Source organism: Sarcophilus harrisii, chromosome 3 (assembly GCF_902635505.1).
Source record: "Sarcophilus harrisii chromosome 3, mSarHar1.11, whole genome shotgun sequence".
Lineage (NCBI taxonomy): Eukaryota > Metazoa > Chordata > Mammalia > Dasyuromorphia > Dasyuridae > Sarcophilus > Sarcophilus harrisii.
This window is the reverse complement of record NC_045428.1, coordinates 240,579,957-240,603,659: the sequence shown is the minus strand read 5'-3', so window position 1 is coordinate 240,603,659 and position 23,703 is coordinate 240,579,957. Positions and strand designations below refer to the sequence as shown.

At 33.1% G+C, this 23,703-nt stretch overlaps 1 protein-coding gene across 6 annotated transcripts in view; it reads right to left on the bottom strand.

Annotated features, from left to right (window-relative positions):
• SCAF4 (SR-related CTD associated factor 4) overlaps positions 1 to 23,703 on the bottom strand; it is a 99,073-nt gene that overhangs the window by 16,533 nt on the left and 58,837 nt on the right. For all 6 annotated transcript variants that reach the window (XM_031959294.1, XM_031959293.1, XM_031959292.1 and 3 more), the window contains 5 exons: positions 20,968 to 21,158; positions 18,950 to 19,050; positions 16,786 to 16,899; positions 16,030 to 16,186; positions 12,675 to 12,832 (listed from right to left, as the gene is read on the bottom strand). In XM_031959294.1, coding sequence (XP_031815154.1) covers positions 12,675 to 12,832; positions 16,030 to 16,186; positions 16,786 to 16,899; positions 18,950 to 19,050; positions 20,968 to 21,158 — 721 coding nt within the window. The remainder of the gene's footprint in view (positions 1 to 12,674; positions 12,833 to 16,029; positions 16,187 to 16,785; positions 16,900 to 18,949; positions 19,051 to 20,967; positions 21,159 to 23,703) is intronic.

Below are 23,703 nucleotides of genomic sequence, written 5' to 3'. Positions count from 1 at the left end.
CTATTATGATGTCTTGATTTATAGCAAAATATGATAAAGCTCCATGCCAAAATTTGAACTGGATGGAATTAGAAATGATTGAGTCTACAAAATGGTAGAACTGACTTTCAAAACGAATATTCCAATCTCAACAAAAAAAAAAACATTTTAAGTATTTATATACCTATTTGATATGACAAGATATTTTAAATACATTAGAAGACTACATAATAGAATGAAATAACAAGCCTATTCATTTATTATTTCATTTGTTTTAAACAAGGATGTTTTCTCAACATTATACCCTAAATCCATCTTTCTCCAACTGAGAACACAGAAAAAATGAAACACATGAACATGTATGGTCAGTCAAACTTTGGGGGCCTGCCTTAAAAAAAATGGCTCATTGTGCATTTTGAGTCTTTTTACCCTTCTATCAAGAGATAGTAGCATATTTTATCATTAGTCCTTTGGAATAATGACTGGTCATTAAACTGACAAGAATTAAATACAGTGGTATGCCATTACATTTAGGCACCATAACTTGTTCATCCATTCTATCCCCTCAAATTCTCTTTCTTTGCCACCTCAAAATAATTTATACATATTTTTATATATCCTGAGTTTATTTTTACTTAAGATTCCCTTAATTTATTCTTGCTAATTCCTCTTCTCCCCTCATTACTGTACTGAGTGAAATGTATCTGTGTATGTGTATATATTCTTGACCAACCGGCCAATTGGTCCTATTCAGATTTGAGTGGGGTTCAAGTATTGGTAGGTTCCCCACTCCACCCCTCTATTCCTTTCTCTTTTCTATAGCTATCTACTTGTATACTTTGATTATGTGAAATAATTTCCCCAAATGTTCCTTTTACTACTCCCTCCAATGTATTCTTCCTCTCCTTTCTATTCTTTTATTAAGATCATTAATCCATAACAACCCTCTATGGACTAATCACTATAAGGTTATTAATTATCTCCCCATATTTGAATATATAAGGAGCTTAACACTGTTCAGTGCTTTATCATTGTTCATTTACTTTTACATGCTGTGATTCTTGTTGAACTTCAAAGTTTTGCTAGAGCTTGGATCTTATCAGGAATGCTTAAAAATCTTCTATTTCATTAATGTTCATTAATTAACTCTTCACCTTTAGTATTATATTCAGTTTTTCTAGAAGTTGTTCTTGACTGAAAGCCTATATCCTTTGATTTCTGGAACAATATATTCCAAAATCTCCACTCCTTTATTTTAGTGGCTGTTCCATTATGCATATTGACTGTTGCTCCTTGATACTTCAGTTCTTTCTTTTTGGCTGTCTATAGTATTTCTTTAGGAGATAACTGGTGGCTTCTGTTTCTATTTTGCCCTATAGTTCTAAGAGATCTATGAAGTTACATTTAATTGAAATACAGTTTCTAGGCTCTTCTTTTTGGTCACAGAATTAAGATATTTCACCCATTCTTAAAATCTGTTCTCCTTGACCTGTTTTTTCATCAATTATTTTTTGCTATGTGTTAGAATCCTAGTGTTAACTCAATGGAATTGATACAATGCTTATTGGTTCACACATTACAGCAAATCCTTACAAGGTATTAAGTCACTAGTACTGATAGAAACAATGCTTAAGTTAACATCTTTGAGAATTCACACATTAGTTCACAAGTTTGGGAAATTTCAGGGTTCAATATGAGATATCCAAATTCACACCTCCCATAATCCCACTCACAGAGGAGGAGTCAACCTTTGAGTTTACACCTCTAAAAGAGCATAAAAACAACTGAGCTCAGTCAGGAGAGTGAGAGGGGAGCAGCAGTTAGAGATTGAAAATCCACGAGTCGGAGCTGAGCTAGAAGCAGAAGCTGAAAGAGTTAAAAGACAAGGTGCAAGAGCTCTTGGAACCAAGGAGTGAGATAGGCCTCTAAGAAAACTAACCGGGCTATATTGAAGGAGACAATAAAAGATTTGAACTTTTAACACCTGGCTGCATTTGAGATGATTATTACTTTGAACCGAAACTAAGGCTGCCTCCAGAAAACCTCCCCAAGAAACCTGCTCCCACAGAGAACCATCATGTTTTAGGGAAAAAAAAAAGAATACCACAGCTATGAGATATATTACATCTTTTCAGTCTTTTTAAATTTATTTTATTATCTCATGGAATCACGGCTTTCTGTTTGACTCAAATTCTAAGTTTTGTGGAGTTTCTTGCTTGGGGAAAATTCTGTACCTCTTGAGTCAAGCTGTTAATTCCCTTTCCAATTTTTTTTTCTCCTCAAGCACTTTCTTTCCAATTTTTAACTAGCTTCAGTGCTTCCAGGAATTTTAGCTGAGTTGCATTGCCAAACTTTTTCTATAAGGTATGGCTTGTAGATGTTTTTTTGGAGCCATTCTCTTTTGTACTTGTATCTTGAGGAATCCTGTCATTATAATATGATTGAGGTCCTTTTTGGTTTGCCTGTCCTTCAGCCTACTACCTGACTTCAGATTTGCCAGACTTCTGGAGATTTAAGTCTGAGATGGTTCTGTTGTATTTCTGTTCTTCCAGGATCTCAGAGGTTAAGGGTTTGGCAAGCTTTCAGTGTGACCAAAGATCCAGGACAAAGTCTCACTGGTGTACCCTTGCTCAAAGCTCTGCAATTCCAAAAGCTGGGTATGAATCTGATCAAGACTTGATTGTTGCTGGACTCCAGCTATCAGCTAATCAGGATTCTCTATTGGTTCTAAGTAGCAGAATAAGAGGCTCTTGGTTGATCCGGAAAATGATGCATTGGTTATTCCTTTAGAGGCTGAGAAATACTGGAAATCAGATCCTGCTCTGAGCTTGAGTTCTGAGCCAAACAGCTGCAGGATTGTGAACATTCTTCTTTATTGCTGACCTTGGGCCTCCCCCTACCTGGGTCACTCCCTAGCAAATTCCACCACAGGGCGGTAATCTGGAATTGGGTAGTGAGCAAAAAAGCTACTAGTTTACAATTATATTTTCAAAATGTCTCTGTGCCTTCCACAGGGTCTGATAGAATTCCTGGTATATGACTGTTCGGAACCTCTTCTTGCTTTGTTATACTGTGTGCTGGAGTGGTTCACAAGCTACATGCTCCTTGACAGGGTCCATAGATAGTCCAATCTATTACCTATATTTATTTGGGCCAGCCAAAGTGAATAAGTAAACACTTACTAAATGCCTGCCATGTGCCAGCACTTGTGATGCAAAGAAAAAGAACAATCTTGTTTTCAAAGAACTTACAATCTATTAATTGGAGGAAGACAATACACAAAAAGAGAAGGGCAACTAGAAGGTACTCAGTACTAGAGAATGATATTCATGTCATTTAAAACAAGCAGATCAGACAAGTGAAGTTAGTTGGAAAAAATCTAGTCCCTCTTTAGAAAGAGAAGCCTTGGGAACTTGGTTTTACCACTCTACGCCAGCCCTGAAATCAGAGAGAAAAGGCCACTGAAGATGCTGAGGAGGTACTGATTATCAAAGTGGAATCAATGTTTTATATGATGAAATTTTAGCTCATGAATTTTTCCTGGTGATGCATGGTATTCTTGGACAAAAGATTCACAGTGACATTTCTGGATTTCCCCATCAATATTCACTTTGATACATTTACTTATTTTATTAAATATTTCCCAATTACATGTAAAATTTTTAAAAACATTTTTAATAATGATTATACAGTCATTTCTTTAACTTAGTTTTTCCTTTTTGAACCAATTTATATGTAAGTGAAGTTCAAGCGCTCCCCGCCACCACGCTCCTCCTTCCCTTCACTATTTCCTGATCCACTGTAAAAGCTCTTCCTTGCTTACATCTTTTATGTAAGAAAATTTCCCCCATTCTTCCTTTCCCTTCCCCTTTTTCCCAGGGCAGCCCTCTTTCTCACCTGTTTTTTTCATTCCAGCATTATCTAATCACTTCTGTACCCTCTATATAGAATCTAATTGCCCTAATGTATAAGTCTTATAAGTCAAATGTCTCATCTTCCCATATAGAAAGGTAAATCTCTTAACCTTATTGAGACCCTTATGATATGTGTATGTGTACACATATGAGTGTATGTACACAAACATAGACACACACATACACTCTCTCTCTCTCTCTCTCCTATTCCTCCCTGATGGATTATTCTAAATTTTGCTGGGAAAATTATTCTTAGTAATAAGCCCAATTCTTTTACCTTCTGGAACATCCCATTTTAAACTCTTTTCTCCTTTAAAATAGTAGCTATTGTGCCTTGTGTAATAATGACTATGGCTCCACAATTTCTGAATGTTTTCTTTCAAGTTGTTTTGCAATATTTTTTCCTTTAATCTCTGATCTTTAGAATTTGGCTATAATATTCTTGGGAGTTTCATTTTGGAATCTCTTTCAGGTGATAATTAGTCAATTCGTTCAATTTCTAGTTTATCCTCTGGTTCAAGGATATCTTGGCAGTTTTCCTTGACAATTTCCTGAATTAAGGTGTCCAAACTCTTTCTGAGCATGGCTTTTTGGTAATTTAGTAATTCTTTAAATATCTCTCCATTGATTTTCCAGGTCACGTGTTTTTCCAATGAGTTATTTCATGTTTTATTCTTTTTTTTTTTCATTCTTTGGATTTTTTCTTTCAATTTTTTTTTTTTTGAGATCTAAGTTTTTTTTCCCCTTCATGACAATTATTTTAAAACTTAAAAAAAAAAAAATAACAGCTTTTTATTTTCAAAATGCATGCAAAGATAATTTTCAACTTTAGCCTGGGTTAATTACATGCAATTCTTCTAAACATATTTCTACATTTATCATGCTACACAAGAAAAATCAGATCAAAAAGAAAAAAAAAATGGGGAAAAAAATCTGTTTTGTTTCTTGATGTCTCATGAAATCATTTGCTTCCACTTTCCCAATTCTGATTTTTAAGGAATTGTATTCTTCAGTAATATTGTAACCTCCTTTTTCATTTGGCCAATTCTGGTTTTTAAGGAATTCTTTTCTTCAGTATTTTTTGTGCCTCCTTTTATCAAGCTGTTTATTGACTTCATTTTATTCTGAATTTATGTCTTGATCTTCCCTCTCACCAAAAGCACCTTTTAATGGTTACATTATTTTTTCTTGTTTGCTAATTTCTTGATTTGGACTTTATGTTTTTGTTGAGCTCTGTTCCTAGGATGGGGGAGGGGAAAGGGAAACTGTCTCGTGTCAGGCTTTTTCCGCACTGCAGTTTTAAAGCTAATTCTGGGGATTTGGAAGTTTTTGGTGCTTCCAAGGTGATATGACTATATTTGGCTAAGAACACCTTAAAGCTGCTACTGCTTCTGTTACCAGTGGTAAGAGGTATTTCATTTAAGTGAGTTCTGGTTCAGTATCTTCTATGTCACAGATCTCTTTTTCTGATCTGTTATGTTGCCTTAGGCTGGAACAATGTCTCAATCTGACTTCAGTTGGCTTTGCCACTCTAGAATTGGATGTGATATGTTATCTTAAAGTTGTCTGAAGGACACTGGTGGGAGAGCTCAACTGAGGGCTCTCTCTACTCTGTCATTTTATTTCAGCCCACAACTCTCTGGTGCACTTTCCAGATCTGATTACAGCAATCTGTGGTAAGGAGCTATTCCAATGGTCCCTTATCACTCAGTCATCTTGCTTCCTCACTGCTATACCTCTTGCTCCCTTTAAAATAGATAAAAGTGTTACACTTGAATAAGTTTATTTTTAGTTCTTGATACATAACTGGTTCCTCCTTTTTCTTTCATTAAAAAAAAAAAAAAAAAAAAAAAGTTTTTAGTATTCTTACCTTGGCAGAACATTTCTATACAGAAAGAAGTGCAAATCTCATTATGTACACATTTTTTAAAAAATGAGTATATGCTAAATTCAATGTAACCCAAAACCTTGCCTGTTTTCTTCTAAGCCTTGTGTGTGTGTGTGTGTCTGTGTGTGTGTGTGTATTTTTTTTAAAAAATGCTTTACTGTTTTCTTTTGCATTGCTATCAAAATACATTCTTGCTACAAATTAGCATGAATACAGAAAACAAATCTATAAAGTCACCAGATAAATCCTTTGGAATTAAGGTTTGTCACTGCATTGATCAGAGGTCTTTAGGTTTTGCAATGTTGTAGATATTATAATTATATCCCTGGTTCTGTTTACTTAACTCTGCGTCAATCTATACAAATTTAGCTTTTAAACAGCATTATCAGGCTGAATCCCATCTTTCCAAGCTTACTGGATGTGGGATGTTACTCCTATACATGCTTGAAATGTATTCGTTCCTTGTCCCTGTCTCAAAGAACCCATTTTCTAAAGAAGCAGCATTTCTTATTCTTATTGTTAATGCTCACTCAATCTCTAAAAATAATATTTTAATAATAATTAGCAAAGTGTCTGGCATGAAGCACATCAATATGTGATCAACTGAAAGCTTTTTAGATTTCATTGAATCTGTAAAAATGTAGCAACATTTTATTTCATTTAGATATTAATATGATTAATCATTTTGAAATTCATAGGCATATCCCCCTTAATTCAGTTGTTTTTTTGAATAAAAAGTGCTGCTATAAATATTTTTATACATATAGTCATTCTCTTTCTTTTTTTCTCTTAGGGAGTAAAAATGGTATGACTAATTAGATATCTTTGAGAGTGTAGCTCCAAATTGTCTGAACTAGTTATCAACTTCAACAGCAGTGATGCAATGTACTCATCATTATATATCTCCTCTCAAAATTGTCATTTTCCTTTTTATCTAACCTTGCCAATTTCATGTGTATGAGATGGTACTTCAGAGTAATGAAATTAAAATTATTATTATTATTAACTTTAACTTAATTTAATCATTAATGTGAGTATTTTTATGCTACTGAAAACTTGCATTTCTTCCCTTGGGAAAAAAAAGTGTTTTTATCTTTTTACCATTCACTCACTGAGGAATGGATTTTGTTTCTTAAGTCCAATAGGAGTTATAAAGTTCTTCATCAGAAAAATCTGTTCCCCTGACCCTACTGTTATCCATTTCTCCTCTTATTTAAATTGTAATGATTTTGTCTGTAAAAGATTTTTCACTTAATGAAATCAAAACAGACCATTTAATTGCCTATTATTATTTCTATTCTTCACAAGTTTTACTCTATCCAGAGTTTTGAAAGTTCTTCCATCCCCTAATTTGTTTGCGATGTGACTTCTCTTGTCAAAGGAGTCCTAACTCCAATAACTGGGGGTCTGGAATATAACAAATACTACGCTACTATGTTTATTTGTTTCTATAAACTGTAGACTGTACCACTGATACCTACCCCACCTCTTCAGGATGTTAAAGACTACTACTTTGTAATAATTTCAGATCTTTGTAATACAGTGTCAGATCCCCTTTCTTTTCACTTTTTTTTTTCATTATTTCCCTAAGAAATCTTGACTTTTTATTCCTATAAATGTACTTAATTTTCCCCCCTGGCTTTGTAACTTACTCTTTTGGTAGTTTGATAGTCAAATAAATTAGGCAATACTGCCATTTTTATTGTAATAGCGCAATCTTCTCATAAGTAATTAGCATTTCTCCCATTATTTAGGTCTGTAATTCCTTTTTTTTTTTTTTTTTTTTTTTTTTGGTGCTAAGACAATTGGAGTTAAGTAACTTGCCTAAGATCACACAGGTAGTAACTGTTAAGTGTCTAAGACAAGATTTGAACTCAGATCCTCCTGACTTCAGGGCTGGTGCTCTATCCACTGCACCACCTAGCTGCCCCAGGTCTTTAATTCTTTAGAAGCATTTTGTAGTTGTGTTCTAGGTATCTTCATAAGTTACCAAATGTTTTACACATTTTCTAGTTATTTAAAATGGAATTTCTCTTTCTATCCCATGACTGCTAGTTTTGTTGATGACATACGAGAAAGGTGATAAATGTCTGCGCTCATTTTACATAGTTTTACTTTATTTAAATTATTACTTCAATTAATCTTTCATTAAAGTTATAAACTTCTACATGTATAAAACTATTAATGCCTGCAAAAAGATGTTTTGGTTTTTTTAAATCTATATTTATTCTAAGTTCCTTTTCTTCTTATTGCTATAACAAACTTTTCTAATATGGTATCAAATAATATTGTTGACAATGGACATTCCTGATATATTTGGTTTTATTTTAAAGGCCTTGAGTGGTTCTCCACTATTTAAAATGTTGACTCTTAATGTTAAATATATACCTTGAGAATGGTTCATTATTATTATTTTTTAATACCTTTTGAACAGAAATGAATGGATGTTACTGTGTAAAAGCAACAACTTTTCTACATATTAATCTAATCATATGATTTGTTTTTGTTGTTATTAATATGGGCTACTGTGATTAGTTTCCCTAATAATGAAACAAACTTGTATTACATAATGCTAATCTAGTCTGTATATGATCCTGTTAATTGTCAATCCTTTCATCAATGTTTCATTCAAAATTTTTGAATTGATATTCCAGAGGAATATTGGTCTTTAATTGCCTTTGTATGCTTGGTATCTTCCTAGTTTAGGAGACATCATATTTGTATGATAGAAGGGTGTTTGTTACAACCTTCCTTCTTTTCTAATCCTACATATTCTAAATGCTATTTTTGCATGGCTTCTTTTACTTATGGGTCATTACTATATACAAGTAGACCATCTCCTTCTTTCTTACCATTAGGCAAATTTTGCTTCTTGATTATGGTTTTAGATAATTGATCACACACACCAGAAAAATCTTATTGAGCTTTCAATGATATGTGGAGAAACTTGGTAATCATTAATATTGTCTCATTAAAATTTCAACTTTTAGTAAGACATCCTCCATGATAACAATAAATTATGTTTTAAGAATTTTTAGATTCTACTTGTTCTTCAGAAAAATTTTTCTTGGTGCTCATGACAAATTTTATATGAAAAGAGCCTTTAAAGCTACATTTAGCATTTGATTCCATGAGAAAATTTTATAACCAAACATAAAAGTCCTAGAATTTTAACTATTTTTCAGTCAACTGTATTACTGTAAAGTCATGGTTGACTAGAGGAAACCAGTCAGTGAATGATGCTATTCAGTTAGAAAAGCAAGATTCTGCTCAAGTCCTAACTCTTCCCCTTAACCTGTGTGACCTTGGGGAAGTCACTTTCTTTCTGGCCTCCATTTCCACCTCATTTGCAAAATGAGGGATTGTCCTAAGATAGTGAAAACAGTGAAGGTTCCTTCTAGTTCAAAAATCTAAGGTTCTCTAAAAGTCTGCCTATTCTGTTCTCATTTTTTTTTTCATATTAAATTGCTTTCATAAAGTTTTTTTTTAAGTATATGGATTAATAGATAAACATTCTTTCAACTAGTCGATTTTTTTTTCTGATCTGTTGCCATTTTATTCTTTTAAAATGTCTTGAAAAACCATTTCCTAAAGACCTTCCTTTAAAAAAATATGCAAAAATATTTTTCTTTTCCTCCCAAACTTTCCATCAAAGGCACAGGAAGATAATCCTTTATAACAAATATGCATAGTCAAGTAAAAAAAAAAAAAATTGGTCATATCCAAAAAACTTATTTCTTGTTCTATATCTTGAGTCTTTTACATTTCATGGTTTGCCGTGGCCAACTGCTAGTAAGTATTTTGTGCTTGAATTTGTTATCAATAGTGATACTGTTCCACATGAAAAGAACAGGGTAAAAAATGCCTTGACCAAATAAGAAAGAACCAGATGAAACAAAGTTTATTATACATTTAGATCTAAGAAAGGAGACTGGTATAAATACATCCTATAAAAGTTGAAGTTGAAAATAAATACCAGGAAAAGAGCACTGTTTATTTAAATTCTATAAGGAGTGTTTGCACTATTAATGGATCTAATAGATTAGTAAGTCTAATATGTCAAAATATGAACAGTCAAGGGGTCACAGAAATATATGTCTCAAGGAAAGACAAGGATTCTACAATCCTTGTAAATCCTACAATTTAATTAGGCTACTGTTATTTTGCTTTTGTCCAAATTTTCACGTTAGGGTTGTGGCAGCAAAGTGTTAACTGATTAATTTAACAAACTGAATTAATTATCAAAAGGAAAACTTGAAAAAATCAAGCTCTGACTAGAAAAAAGATTGAAATGCCATTAACAACTGACTCCAAAATTATGCACACAAAGTGCAGCAAATAAGTAGTTAATCAAAGCAGAAAGTCAACAGAAAAAGTAAAGGATACATAATTTGGCATCAAACTATTGTAGAGGACAAGAAAAACTGCATAAAAGTCTGCAGAATAAACGTAGTATTTGCTTTTTTCTAGCATTAAGAGGACCCACATATATATATATATATATATATATAAAAAGAATATCAAGTTCAACTCCATCTCTTAAAGACTAGTTTCTCCAAAAGGAGCTGAAAAGTACTAGAAGAATGTACCTGTAGCATCTAGATTAATAGGGAATAATCAACCATTCTCTAAAAAACTTTGAATACTCTAAAAAGGAAATGCAAAAAAGTATGTGAAAAGGTAAAAAGGAATTTTGTAGATTGAAGGAGAGAAGAATGTGACACAGAAACAGAAAGAAAAAAGGATCACTCAAATATCTGCAGCGATATAACAAGTATAAGATTCTTGGTTATTATATCTGAAAAGAAGCAGTTCCTTGAGTACCAAGGAACAAGGATGGAGACTCAAATGTGCTACCAACTGAGAGTTCAGTCAGCAATGGACAGAAAATAAAGAGAAATACGATGGTAGCTAGTGATCACCTCCCCAACTTCTGACAACCACGTAAGATGCCAATTTAGTTTATCTCTCAACCTGACAAAACCAGAGACAAGCTCGTTACATTCTAGGAGCATACAACCAAAACATTAAAAAAAAAAAAAATTTTATTCAACTTTCATTGTCCTTCAGGACATTTTATATTTTAACAAAAAAAAAAAAAAAAAATCAGATCTTTTGATGTAATTATAACCACTATTTATTGACTATATCCAAGGAGGCAAAAACTTTTCCTCAAATATTTATATATAACTGTCCAAAATAATACATAGAAAACAAGATTTTTACACATGGAAAAGAATTCAGTCAAATAGATTTCTCTGTGACACAGAGGTACTCAAGACAGAAGTATGACTGTAAAAGGAATATTTCACTTAAAACAAACAGATAAAATACGCATGAAGAAAATGAGGAACTTGGTGGGCAAAAATGTGGTAATAATCAATAGAGAAATAAACAAAAGCAATGTCAAAATGTTCTATAGATAATAGATATCACCACCACTACCACCCCCAAACCACATCTACATAGTGGTTTTCTGGAGGCTTAAAGCAAAGCAACCTAATAATTTCTTAACTTAATGACAAATTCATTATTTATAACAGGGGTAAAACATACTGGGGGAGGAAGGGGAAATAATTTTAACATTTTGATAACTACTTCAACTGTCTTTCTTCGAAATTTTGTTCTCTTAATCATTTAAAAACATTATTAGAAGAAGGGTCACCAGTAATACCAGCCTGCTAAAGCGAGCAGTAAAACTAATAGATCTCCTCCTATCCCCCCGCAAAAAAGGAAAGGGGGAAAAAAAGAAAGAAGGTTAAAAATTCTACTTTGAAAAGGTCAAGGAAACAACAATACTGAACTGAACTGAAAACTGTTATTCTGGACCTAAATTTGACTAACAAAGAAAAATTAGCTACACTAAAGTAGAAATCAAGGTCAAGAGACCATAATTGTATCAGAATTTGTGATAGTAAAAGATCAGAAACTCAAACAAGAGTCTTGACATGCAATCCAGATTTTGGGAAGCAGGAATTTAAAATAGTTGAGTACTAAGTCTGTTAAGAGTTGTGATTTAATATTCTATGAAGGATGTCAACCCAACAGGAATGGGTACTTCTCAAGAATGAAATTCTGATGAGACAAAGAGTAGCATATCTCTGTATGGCTAATACCAGGATCACAAAAAAAAGCTAAGTATGGGCTGAAACTGCAATAAATACTCAAGAAAACATAAAAGGTTGAGGATTGAAGAACAGAGTGTATGAGAATCATCTAATGGAAATGAGTATCTTTAGACTGGAGAAGAGAAGATTATATAAATTATAAAAATTCTTTAATTATTTAAGAGCCATAATGTGGAAGTAGAAGTCCCAGAGGACAGAAATAGGGGCTATAATTGTAAATTACATAAAAGGAGACTGAATCTTTATGCAAAGGAATCTTTTCTAACAATTAAAGTTTTCTAAAAGTGGAATGGATTGTCAATGTAGTGACTTCCCCATCCCCAGTGTTCTTCAAGGAAAAGTTGTCAGAGGAACTGGATGTCAGATATGTATTAAATTAAAGGACTCAAGATTCCTTCAAATACTAAAATTCTGTAAATATACTAAATAATAATAGACTAATATTTACATAGACTTTTATGGTTTCACAAAACCCTGAATGGTAGGTACTATTATTTCCATTTATAGATGAAAAAACTGAGTCAAAAGGAGGTCAAAATATTAGCCCAGGTGTCTGTAGAGTAGAAGTTTGAGACAGGATTTTGAACTTTCTTCTTCCTAATTCCAGTGCAGTTTCTCAAAATCATTCTTCTATATTTCTCCTTTTCACCAATCTATAAACTAGGGCAAACTTTTGAATTATAATTTAAAAAAGAGAAACCAAGAAAATTTGCTTACAGAATATTTAGTTATGCTTTAACATGATGAAAAAAAAAATTATCTCACCTGTGGGGGTGGTACTGTTATTGGCGCAGGAACAGGAATGGGAGGAACAGGAACAGGTAAGGCCTTGGGTATTGGTGATACTGGTTCAGCATGTGTAGTTTCTGCACCTCCATTTTGAGCAACTTCATTGTCCGATTTCTTAGGAATTCCTTTCCAATCTATAAAAGGGGAAACAGATATCAAACTATGTTCAACTCAACTATACACAATTACTTACAATAAATGACAAATGACAAAAATGCTTACTATTAATATTTACTAGCCTAGCATTTGTAAAAGTTTATAAAATTTTTAAAAAATTATAAAATAAATGCAATTAGTTTATGGAACATAAACTTATGAACCATAAGTTTATGGAATAAGTAAATGACTATTATATTTTTGAAGATCTTGACTTTTATTTAATTTGTATTGTGCTTAAGGAATATAATGCTTTATTTAAAGATTCTAAAGCTTTCCTTATATACTAATTTTTGCTAATTTAAGTCTATTGTGAAACAACACTGAATTCCTGAAAATACTTTCAACAGTTACTTCTTTAATTTGTCATATAGTCTAGTTTTCATTCTATTTAATACTCTCAACCAATCATGATCTATGACAAACATTGTACTTTGCACCATACTAATTATACCAAGAAAAAAGTAGCATTAGAATAAGCAAAAATACTAATACAGCTCAAGTGATATTTTCCTACTAATTTGAGCATTTTAATCTCCATGAGTACAGAGAATTTATCTTAACCTTTGTAGCCCTCCACATAATCTCTTTACAGAGCACTTTGGGCCATTCCAAATACTTCATACATGTTTACTAAAAGTATGACAAACAATAAAAGTTACAATGAATGATTAATTTTTACTATTGATATCACTGTCATTTCAAAGTAAAGTAAATAGACAAAATTTTTAAAAAGCAAGGACAAATTGAAAAATGGTCAAAGGATATGAACAGACAATTCTCAGATGAAGAAATTGAAAATATTTCTAGTCATATGAAAAGATGCTCCAAGTCATTATTAATCAGAGAAATGCAAATTAAAACAACTCTAAGATACCACTACACACCTGTCAGATTGGCTAAGATGACAGGAAAAAATAATGATGATTGTTGGAGGGGACGTGGGAAAACTGGGACATTGATGCATTGTTGGTGGAGTTGTGAACGAATCCAACCATTTTGGTGAGTAGTTTGGAACTATGCTCAAAAAGTTATCAAACTGTGCATACCCTTTGATCCAGCAGTGTTACTATTGGGCTTATATCCCAAAGAGATTATAAAGAAGGGAAAGGGACCTGTATGTGCACGAATGTTTGTGGCAGCCCTTTTTGTAGTGGCTAGAAACTGGAAACTGAATGGATGTCCATCAGTTGGAGAATGGCTGAATAAATTGTGGTATATGAATGGAATATTACTGTTCTGTAAGAAATGACCAACAGGATGATTTCAGAAAGGCCTGGAGAGACTTACACGAACTGATGCTGAATGAAATGAGCAGAACCAGGAGATCATTATATACTTCAACAACAATATTATATGATGACCAGTTCTGATGGACCTGGCCATCCTCAGCAATGAGATCAACCAAATCATTTCCAATGGAGCAGTAATGAACTGAACCAGCTACACCCAGAGAAAGAACTCTGGGAGATGACTAAAAACCGTTACATTGAATTCCCAATCCCTATATCTATGCCCACCTGCATTTTTGTTTTCCTTCACAAGCTAATTGTACAATATTTCAAAGTCTGATTCTTTTTGTACAGCAAAATAACGTTTTGGTCATGTATACTTATTGTGTATCTAATTTATATTTTAATGTATTTAACATCTACTGGTCATCCTGCCATCTAGGGGAGGGGGTGGGGGGGGAGAGGTAAGAGGTGAAAAATTGCAACAAGAGGTTTGGCAATTGTTAATGCTGTAAAGTTACCCATGCATATAATTTGTAAATAAAAGGCTATTTAAAAAAAAAAAAAAAAAAAAAGCAAGGACAAAGGTAAACTAGGTACTTTAATCACAGCCACTAATAGAAGTTCAGGGATGAAAGCTCATTACTCAAAGTCAACTGAAAAATATCAATTCTAATTGTCATTCTAATATTTTGAGCATACTTTGCTACCTTAAATAATACAATAGGTCTAATTTTAATTATCAGAATGCTAGAATGAAAAAAAAAGTTCCTTTAGTACGTCATGCTATTAGGACACATGAAGTATTATTATAAACAGACAAGGAAATAGAAACCTTAATTCGCTGGGTAAGCCACAGAATAGAATAGACTCAAAATTATACTGTGTATATAGTTAATGGATTTAAATTATATTAATTACTCTATCTTCTTATTAAGTGTGTACAGATAAGCAAGATCATTCTCAGTAGACATTTTGTGGGAAAAATATATTTCAGTATAGATGATTTTTGGTTGGATAACTTTACCTTTAAAAAAAGACTTCAGTGATAAAATTCAATTACTTATCAGTGGGCATACACTGAACACAAGTCTTACCAGTAGAAATAGTTTATTTACTGTTACCCATAGGCGGAGACCTAGTATAGTGATTGGCAGTAGTAGGAACTTAATTAATATTTGGTGATCAACTGAAATCCCTTACATTCTATGCCGGAGATTGATTGGCCAGCCTGTTTTTTGGGGGGGTTTTTGTACTTCCTCTTATTTTTTGTTGTTCAGTTGTAATCAAGTGGTTGTGAACAGATTTATGGTTTTCTTGGCAGATACTGCACTATTTTACCATTTCTTTCATTACTTCACTTTACAGATAAGGAAATTGAGGCAAATACAGTTAAATTACTTGTCCAGTCATAAAGCTAGTATCAGTTGTTATATGTGAACTTAGGTTTTCCTTCCTTCAGGCCCAGCACTCTATCCACTGTGCTACCTAGCTGCCCCACCTGTTAACTAAGAATGGCTTTTCTAGTTTAAAATAAAATTATGTTGTACTTTGAAATGTAAAAGCCAATTTTAGCTTTTGGGCCAAACAAAAACAGAGAGCTGCAGGACAGCAGAAGTTTGCAAACCCCTGCTCTATATTAATAAGCTGCCAGACATTTACTCATCTACAATTGCAAAGTCAATGAAAAGGCTTAGGAAGTAGGGTGCTAAAATATATGCAAATAAGCCTGGGGCCAAGGCCTATTTAACTTCTACCAGTCATATAACATATTACTGGTCATGAAGGATACTAGAAATAATGTGAGTATTTCCACTTCTATTTATGGAATAATAACTCACAGGATATTTCCTACTTAAACAAAAAAGGATGGTACATTTTAATTGACATACCTATTAATTACCTATAAGAGTAATTCAAAGTTAAATTATATTTTGCCTTACCAGGATTAAGCGTTTCATTGTCCAACATTCCACCTTCACAAAAACTTTCAAGGTCTTCAGGTTTGACTTTGTCCCATGGTATATAAGTAACACCTAGTTCCACATCCCAATATTGTTTATAATCTGCTTTTATTCCTTTATTTAAGGCCCAGGCAATCTATTTCATCAGGGAAAAAAAAAAAAAAAAAGACAGGGAAAGGTAGGGAGAAAATTAAAACTGATGTTAAGATTTAAAACTATATTTTTATAAGTTTAAATCAAAATTGGATGAGACTATGGTCTAGAAAAGAACAAATAATAATATGTGCACATGTGCACGTATGAATAGAAAAGGGGAGGAATTGTAGCATGCAGATTTGCACTAGAGATAAATAAATATTGTAACTGTAGCCCCAGAAAGAGGACACCACAGCTCCCAGAAAGCCTAAGGAGAAGCATTAGTTTTCCAGACCACTTTTCTACTCTTAGCACAGGGACTGAGAGAGAGAGTCTCCGTTTCTCTAGAGAGAATGCTTTTCCATACTTTATTCTATTCAGGTAGAAAAGTCATTTCAAGGGATTTTTCACATTCTCTGCCCCCAGAGAGAAAGTACAGCTACTAAGCACCTTAGCAGAAAGTGGCAAATTGAGACCAAGACTCTTGTGACATCTTGGGTAAACATTTCAAATGTCAATTGAAAAAAAAGTAATGAAAGAATAAATTTAATGTGAAGGCTTAAAAACTGACTCCAATACACATTTTCACCAAACTTTTACCTTTATAGATTTCTGGTTGACTTTGTAGTTGCCACGGCTCAGTTTCTGAAGGGCACGGTAAGCATCTTGTCTATGGACCATTACAATATAGGCACACCCCCTAGGAGGTATCATCTGTTTCAAAATATACAACAAAAACAATCATAAATACAAATAGTAAAGATATGTATCATAACAATGAGCTTAAATTTATCCACAGGACACTAAATAATATGGTGCAGTAATCTGAAATTTGATTTCTTATGTTATATGCATTCTTATCAATGAATGTTACATTTTAATTACTCTCAGTAAAATTCCATAGTTGATAGATATAATCTGTCCCTCCATCACCTATATATATGAAAATGGATACTCAAATGGGACACAGAATTGCAGATCAAAAAGAGTAGGATCTTCTAGATATAATACTATTTCCCCAATCAATCATGTGGATAACATTGAGTGATAAGTCTAATAGAATTAGACTCCCTTCAGAAGCACAAAGGCCTTCTTAATTCATTTTCAAAAGTAACAATGAATTTTCAACCTTTCTGGGTGGAGCTGAGTACTATCTGGAGTGTTAAGAGCAGGAAAATATGTGACTGGAAGATGTGATCCTGGCACAACCAGAACTAGTTAAGTGTAAGGCTTCTGGAATTTGATGCCTGATCTTCCTTTTGGCAACTAGCTAACTACATGACCTTGGAAAAGCCTGAATTTGAGAATTATATTAGGCAACATTTATAGTTTTAAGATTTGCGAAACACTTCATGTTATCTCCTTTGAATCTCACAACAGTCTTCAGAGGTATGTGTTATTAAGCTCATTTTTGTGGATGAAGTTGCAGAAATTGAGGAACTGTAGTATCTGGGAACATTGAAGTTGGGGGAGGTGGTTGAAATGGAGTTGAATTCAAATTTATATCTCCATGAATCTATGAACCTGATACTTCTTCCTTCCTTTCTTTTATCTTTTAGTTGCTGAGATTTACCTCTTAACTAGAGTTAAGTCAATAAACAAAGGTTTTCATGCTTTTCCCTTTTGGTTGGAGGGTAGGAGGATTAGCTTCTCAAAACTATTTTTATCTTTCTGTTTTCTCTTCCACAAGGAAAGAGATACTTGGGTTATATTCTAAACTTATTCCCCTAAACTCAAGAGGATCACAGACTAGGCCTACCTCTCTTATGCTCCTCCCCTTCTCTTCCCTCTTTGGTGCAGGCTTTTTTTCTATTTCTACTAGAAAATGCCAGGTCCATATAGCCTTAGATTCAGGCAAACCCTACTGTATTGAGGAACGGTACTGCTGTATTAATAGTAGTGCATTTTATGTACTATGGATTACTGTTAAGAATTTGGTTTTTATAAACCATTTTCCCCTCAATTAAATTTAATAAACATTTTTTAAAAAGACATTTCTAAAAATACTGCAGATTATTAAAAAAAAAAAGTTCTCCATGAAAATAAATCTTTACTCCATATCACTTGCTGTATAAAACACACACATACATACACACTCTTTCTTTCTTTTCAAATCTGTTATGTCTGCCAATATTTCCTTTTGTTCTGTGTTTCAATAGCTCTCCTTTGGGGGCATTACTCCTGCTAATTTCCCTTGGCATTTTAGACTAAAAAAATGAAACAAAATAAAATCCTCCCCCCTTTTAATACTATAATCTCTAATTGTATTTGATAAATTTGTACATTCATCCCTGTTATGAATTTTTTTCCCCTAAACTAATACAAAGCACAGTTATTTTTAAGGTTCCCTTTTTAGAACTCAGGTTTAAATGAAAACAAACCATACAATATCATTCAAGAAGCATAGTTATACTGTTCGGTTCTTCACACATATATTGTACCTAGGATATACTGTGACATATTAAACATGTATAGGACTGCTTGCCATCTGGGGGAGGGGGTGGAGGGAAGGAGGGGAAAAATCGGAACAGAAGTGAGTGCAAGGGATAATGTTGTAAAAAATTACCCAGGCATGGGTTCTGTCAATAAAAAGTTATAATTATTAAAAAAAGAAGAAGAAAAAAAAGAAGAAGCATAGCTATATAAGAAAAATGCTAAAATCTAATCAGGAGACCTCAGTTTTATCTCTTTGTTGTTCATCACAAAATTCTTCTATCTTATCTGTCAAAATAATCAATCATTAAGTGGTGGGGAAAATACTTACATTAATTGATTCAATCGGGCCAAACTCTTCTAACAGACTGGCAACATCCTGCTGAGTAGTTCTTTTGTCTAGCTGTCCCACCCACAGTGTAGTACTACAAACTTAAAAGAAAATAATAATTTTAAAAGCTGGAGGAAAAAATGATTGCAAATACATATGCAAAGAACACACCTGTGTCTCATTCGAAATATTCCTGATACATATTTATATTTATCTCAAAGAAATTTGAGAGTAATTATTTGTCTTACATAAGTCACAGTAAGATTCCTAAGTAACAGTGTTCCCTTGTGTGTTTCAAATAATTCATTTTATAAAAGTATATTTAAATATTTTGAAGATAGATTTACTTAACAGAATAACTATACTACTTTATTCTTATATCAAAGATTATATTCTTTCATTATTTAGAAATTTAATATCATAATGCTGCAGACATTCTTATTTTTTTTTTAAAAAGATGATACCAATAAATTATTGTACAACTATGTTCAAAGCATATTTCAAAATCTTTGGATAGAAAAAAGATATGGTTCATTTAATAAGTAGAAGCTATTTCTATCAAAGTCATTTATACAGTCATGCTACAGAATTACAAAGCTGAAACAACAACTTTATAACAGGCATGAGAAAATGTGCGAAAACAAGTAGCTTTGAAGAACAGGACATAAAATGTTGAAAAGAAGTGAGAGAGCACAATGAATAAGAGTGCACTTAATTAGAATGTTAACAATTTTGGAGGGGAAATCACTGTCACTTATAAAACTCAATGTTTTATTCATATTATCAACTGATCATAGGCAATATACTGAAGTAGAATAGTAAGAAGCCAGATTTTTAGCTCATTGAATGGTGAAACACAGACTCTACCCTAACTAATTACAGTAATTACAAAAAATTTGTGGCAAAGGTTAGTAAAAAGGTAAAGGCTAATGTGACCCTCAAGAAAAAAGTAATGAATTTACTGGAATGTTTGGGATGTGGGGAATTAAACTTACTTAGATCACAAGTATAAATCCAAGGTGAGACAAAACAAGACTTAAAAAGACTTTTAATTACGGAAGGGAGCAGCTAATTTATGTCTAAATAACCGTGCTCTACGACTTCCATTTTGCCTCAATGCAGCTTATTATTTCACTCTTCCATACAGTTTATGAATGTAAGATAATCAACTTTAATGAAAACTTATTTTTTAAAAAGGATAATCAAGATTTACTAGAAGATGAACTAATGTTGAGATTTGGTTAGCTACACTTGAAGAAAATAAAACCAACTGGTTTCCCAACAGCCCAGAAGTACAAAAACTAAGGTGGAAGCCACTAAACAACTTTTGTAACTAACAAAATTTATAGCCTTAACTCCAAACCATAAAACAATGGCAAATTTCAAATGAATTACATCACAGTAAAAAGTAGCTTATCTATATCTAATTTTTGTAAAAACCTATTATTCTTCAAATGTCCCCATGCTTTCATTTTAATACATAAAAACAAGTATCTAATTTGTACACTGTGGAAACTGAAAAATGTGTGATATAATTCATGTGGAATCTGCCACTGTTTTTTTGTAACTGTTATTTCAACACATTTCCCTTCCAATCTTATACATTTTATTTTATGCATTTTAAAGGCATTTTTAAAAAGTTTTAGACTGCCAAAGGGGTCCACGATAAGGTTTTGTTTCTTCAAAGATAAAGTGCCACCGTTTCCATGAAACAATTCCCGATTCCTAGCCTCTCTACCTCTCTGATAGTAAAATTATTCCTGAGAAAGAAAAAATGGTTTCACAGTACTTAAAGAACTTTAAATAAGAGATTATGACATACTGAGATTTATGAGGTTTTGTATTGCATGAAGTTAATACAGGAGATTCCATGGAAAGCAAGGTCACAGTACAAATTTTGGGCTTTTTATGGCTTCTACTTTCAAACCAAACTACTTACTGCAAATTCAACAACAACAACAAAAAAAAACACTACAGAAAAAAAGTTTAATAATTTCAGAAAGTTTGGAAAGACTTACCACTAGCAGTTTCTGGCTTAATTTGAGGAAGCCCCTTTTGCCTGCGCTCTCGTTCTCTCTCTCGTTCTCTTCTTTCTTGGGAACGGGATCGAGGAGAATGCCGGCGCCTCTCTCTGGACCGTGAACGAGAACGTCTATGACGGGACCTTCGAGATCTAGAACCAGACCGTGATCTCCTTCTTTTGGGTGACCTAATATTTATTAGAGAACAGATTAAACACATATAAACTCTCTTTCTCTCTCTCTTAAGAGTTTTAAGCTTAGCAATGTAACTGAATGGTTAAAAATAAAAATTTGATAGCAATGAGTTTTTTAAAGTTTATTAATATAATAAATATATCAAAAATTGAATACATTATTGACTTTTTTTTAGCCAGAGACCAAATACAATTTTGTTAAGCATATAAAGCATCCTATATACTTTTGATACCTATTTATTTTCACTAATATGCTCCATTATTTTAACTCCAAAAGTTTTTTTCCTCCTTTTCAATTTTTTTGACCAGTATAATAATTTAAGAAGTTAATGCTAATACTATATGATGACCAGTTCTGATGGACCTGGCCATCCTCAGCAATGAGATCAACCAAATCATTTCCAATGGAGCAGTAATGAACTGAACCAGCTACACCCAGAGAAAGAACTCTGGGAGATGACTAAAAACCATTACATTGAATTCCCAATCCCTATATTTATGCCCACCTGCATTTTTGATTTCCTTCACAAGATAATTGTACAATATTTCAGAGTCTGATTCTTTTTGTACAGCAAAATAACTGTTTGGTCATGTATACTTATTGTGTATCTAATTTATATTTTAATATATTTAACATCTACTGGTCATCCTGCCATCTAGGGGAGGGGGTGGGAGGGGTAAGAGGTGAAAAATTGGAACAAGAGGTTTGGCAATTGTTAACGCTGTAAAAGTTACCCATGCATATAACCTGTAAATAAAAGGCTATTAAATTTTTTAAAAAAAAAGTTAATGCTATGATTTTCTAGTGTGATACATTGTATCTTATAAGGGACATGAATCATTCATGTCAAACTACCTTGATTAATAAGTTAAAAATTCCATGACATTTTTAAAAGCATTTCAAATTCAACCTCTATTTTTACAAGTCAATGTCCTATCATGTTTCTTGAAGATAAACTGATACATTTCAAAATAATAAATAAAAGGTGATAACTGCCATTTCCAAGCTTGATACTCCCTCACACAATATACCCAATAAAGTATATATCAATGGAAAAGTTACCACTTTTTACTAACTCAAAGGGAAAAATAGAATACCTACAAAATTAGCACTACTCAAAAGGGTTTGGGAGGAGGGTTCGGGGAGAGCTATTTGGGAACCAGGGAAAGACCAAATCAATCAAAAAACTGAAAATGGACAGAGAACTAAGGAAACCTGTGATGATCGCGTATTTTAAAATCAGTCGGAGTCAGGAATTCAGGTTAAGGGAAAATCTTCAATCTTTATTCTCAGTAGAGGTGAAGAAGGATCGGAGGTGAAGGGGGAATCACAATCACAATGTGTGCAACTGCCACAGGAAACCAGCCAACAGTCTCTCCCTGCCTCTTTTCCTGCCCCTCTGCCTCTACCCACCAAAATCGTCATTTCCTATACAACACATCAGAACTTGCAGAAAGGGGAGAGGGGAGGGAAGAGGGGGCGCATTCTTTCTCCAAGCATATATATTAATAGAGTGTGGTCCAATTACTATTTAGCCTTACGTGCTTGGGATCTCAGTGCATCAACTCGAGCTTCAGCCCATTACAGAAACCTGCATACAATTTGAGTCTTTCCTGGATTCCCATTACACACTACAAACCTATACTATTCCCTTGACATGCAGTTTAATCCTAGGTTACTTCAAACTGAAGGTAATGTTTATCACATGACAACATTGTCATCTTCCAGTACATCTGAATTTCCAATCATATTTCTACCATTCTACTTCAAACTACTTCTTACAGGCATAAAATGGATTCACTTGACATCCATTTTACATCATGTCAGATATACATCCTTGTGAGTTTCTTGGAAAGTAGAGGTTAAAGATAAATGTCAATGTGTTATTTCTGTTCAATAGTTCCAGAAAGTTGTTTTTACCTTCCACAAGAATTAAAATCCATAAAAGAAACTATCTGAGATCTTTCAGGAGACCTGTATTTAAAGCGCACCCATGACTTTTTTGTGACTTAAGAATTTTTTCCAGTAGATGAAATAGGCTATCCTATACCTGAAACCAATATTATAAATTAAGTGTCATTTCTAGAAGGACATTACTCACATTTTGCCATCTAAGACATAAGCCTGAAATTTACTTCAGGAATTTCCCTGGAACAAAGAGCCAGTGAGAGAGAAAGCCTGACTTCCTATTTGATTATTAACAATCCTCTTTTCTTACTTCCAACAAATCCAGGAATACATGAGTCAAATGCTTTAAATCCTTCAGGGACTAGGCTGGAGGTAGCATCTTGTTAACATCTTATGAATACAATAAACTTCCTTCATTATGTGTTTGACAGAAATACTTTTCCTATCAGGTACACCATATCCAACACATCAAAAAATCCTCATACTAAATCTTTGACATGTATCTAGCACTAAATCCAACTCATAACTCTTGAAAGCTGTGTCTATCCTTGCTTCATAATAACTCATATGTCTCTTCCCAGATATTTCCTAATTATGGTCTTGCAAACTTACATTCAGGGTTCCAAGAAT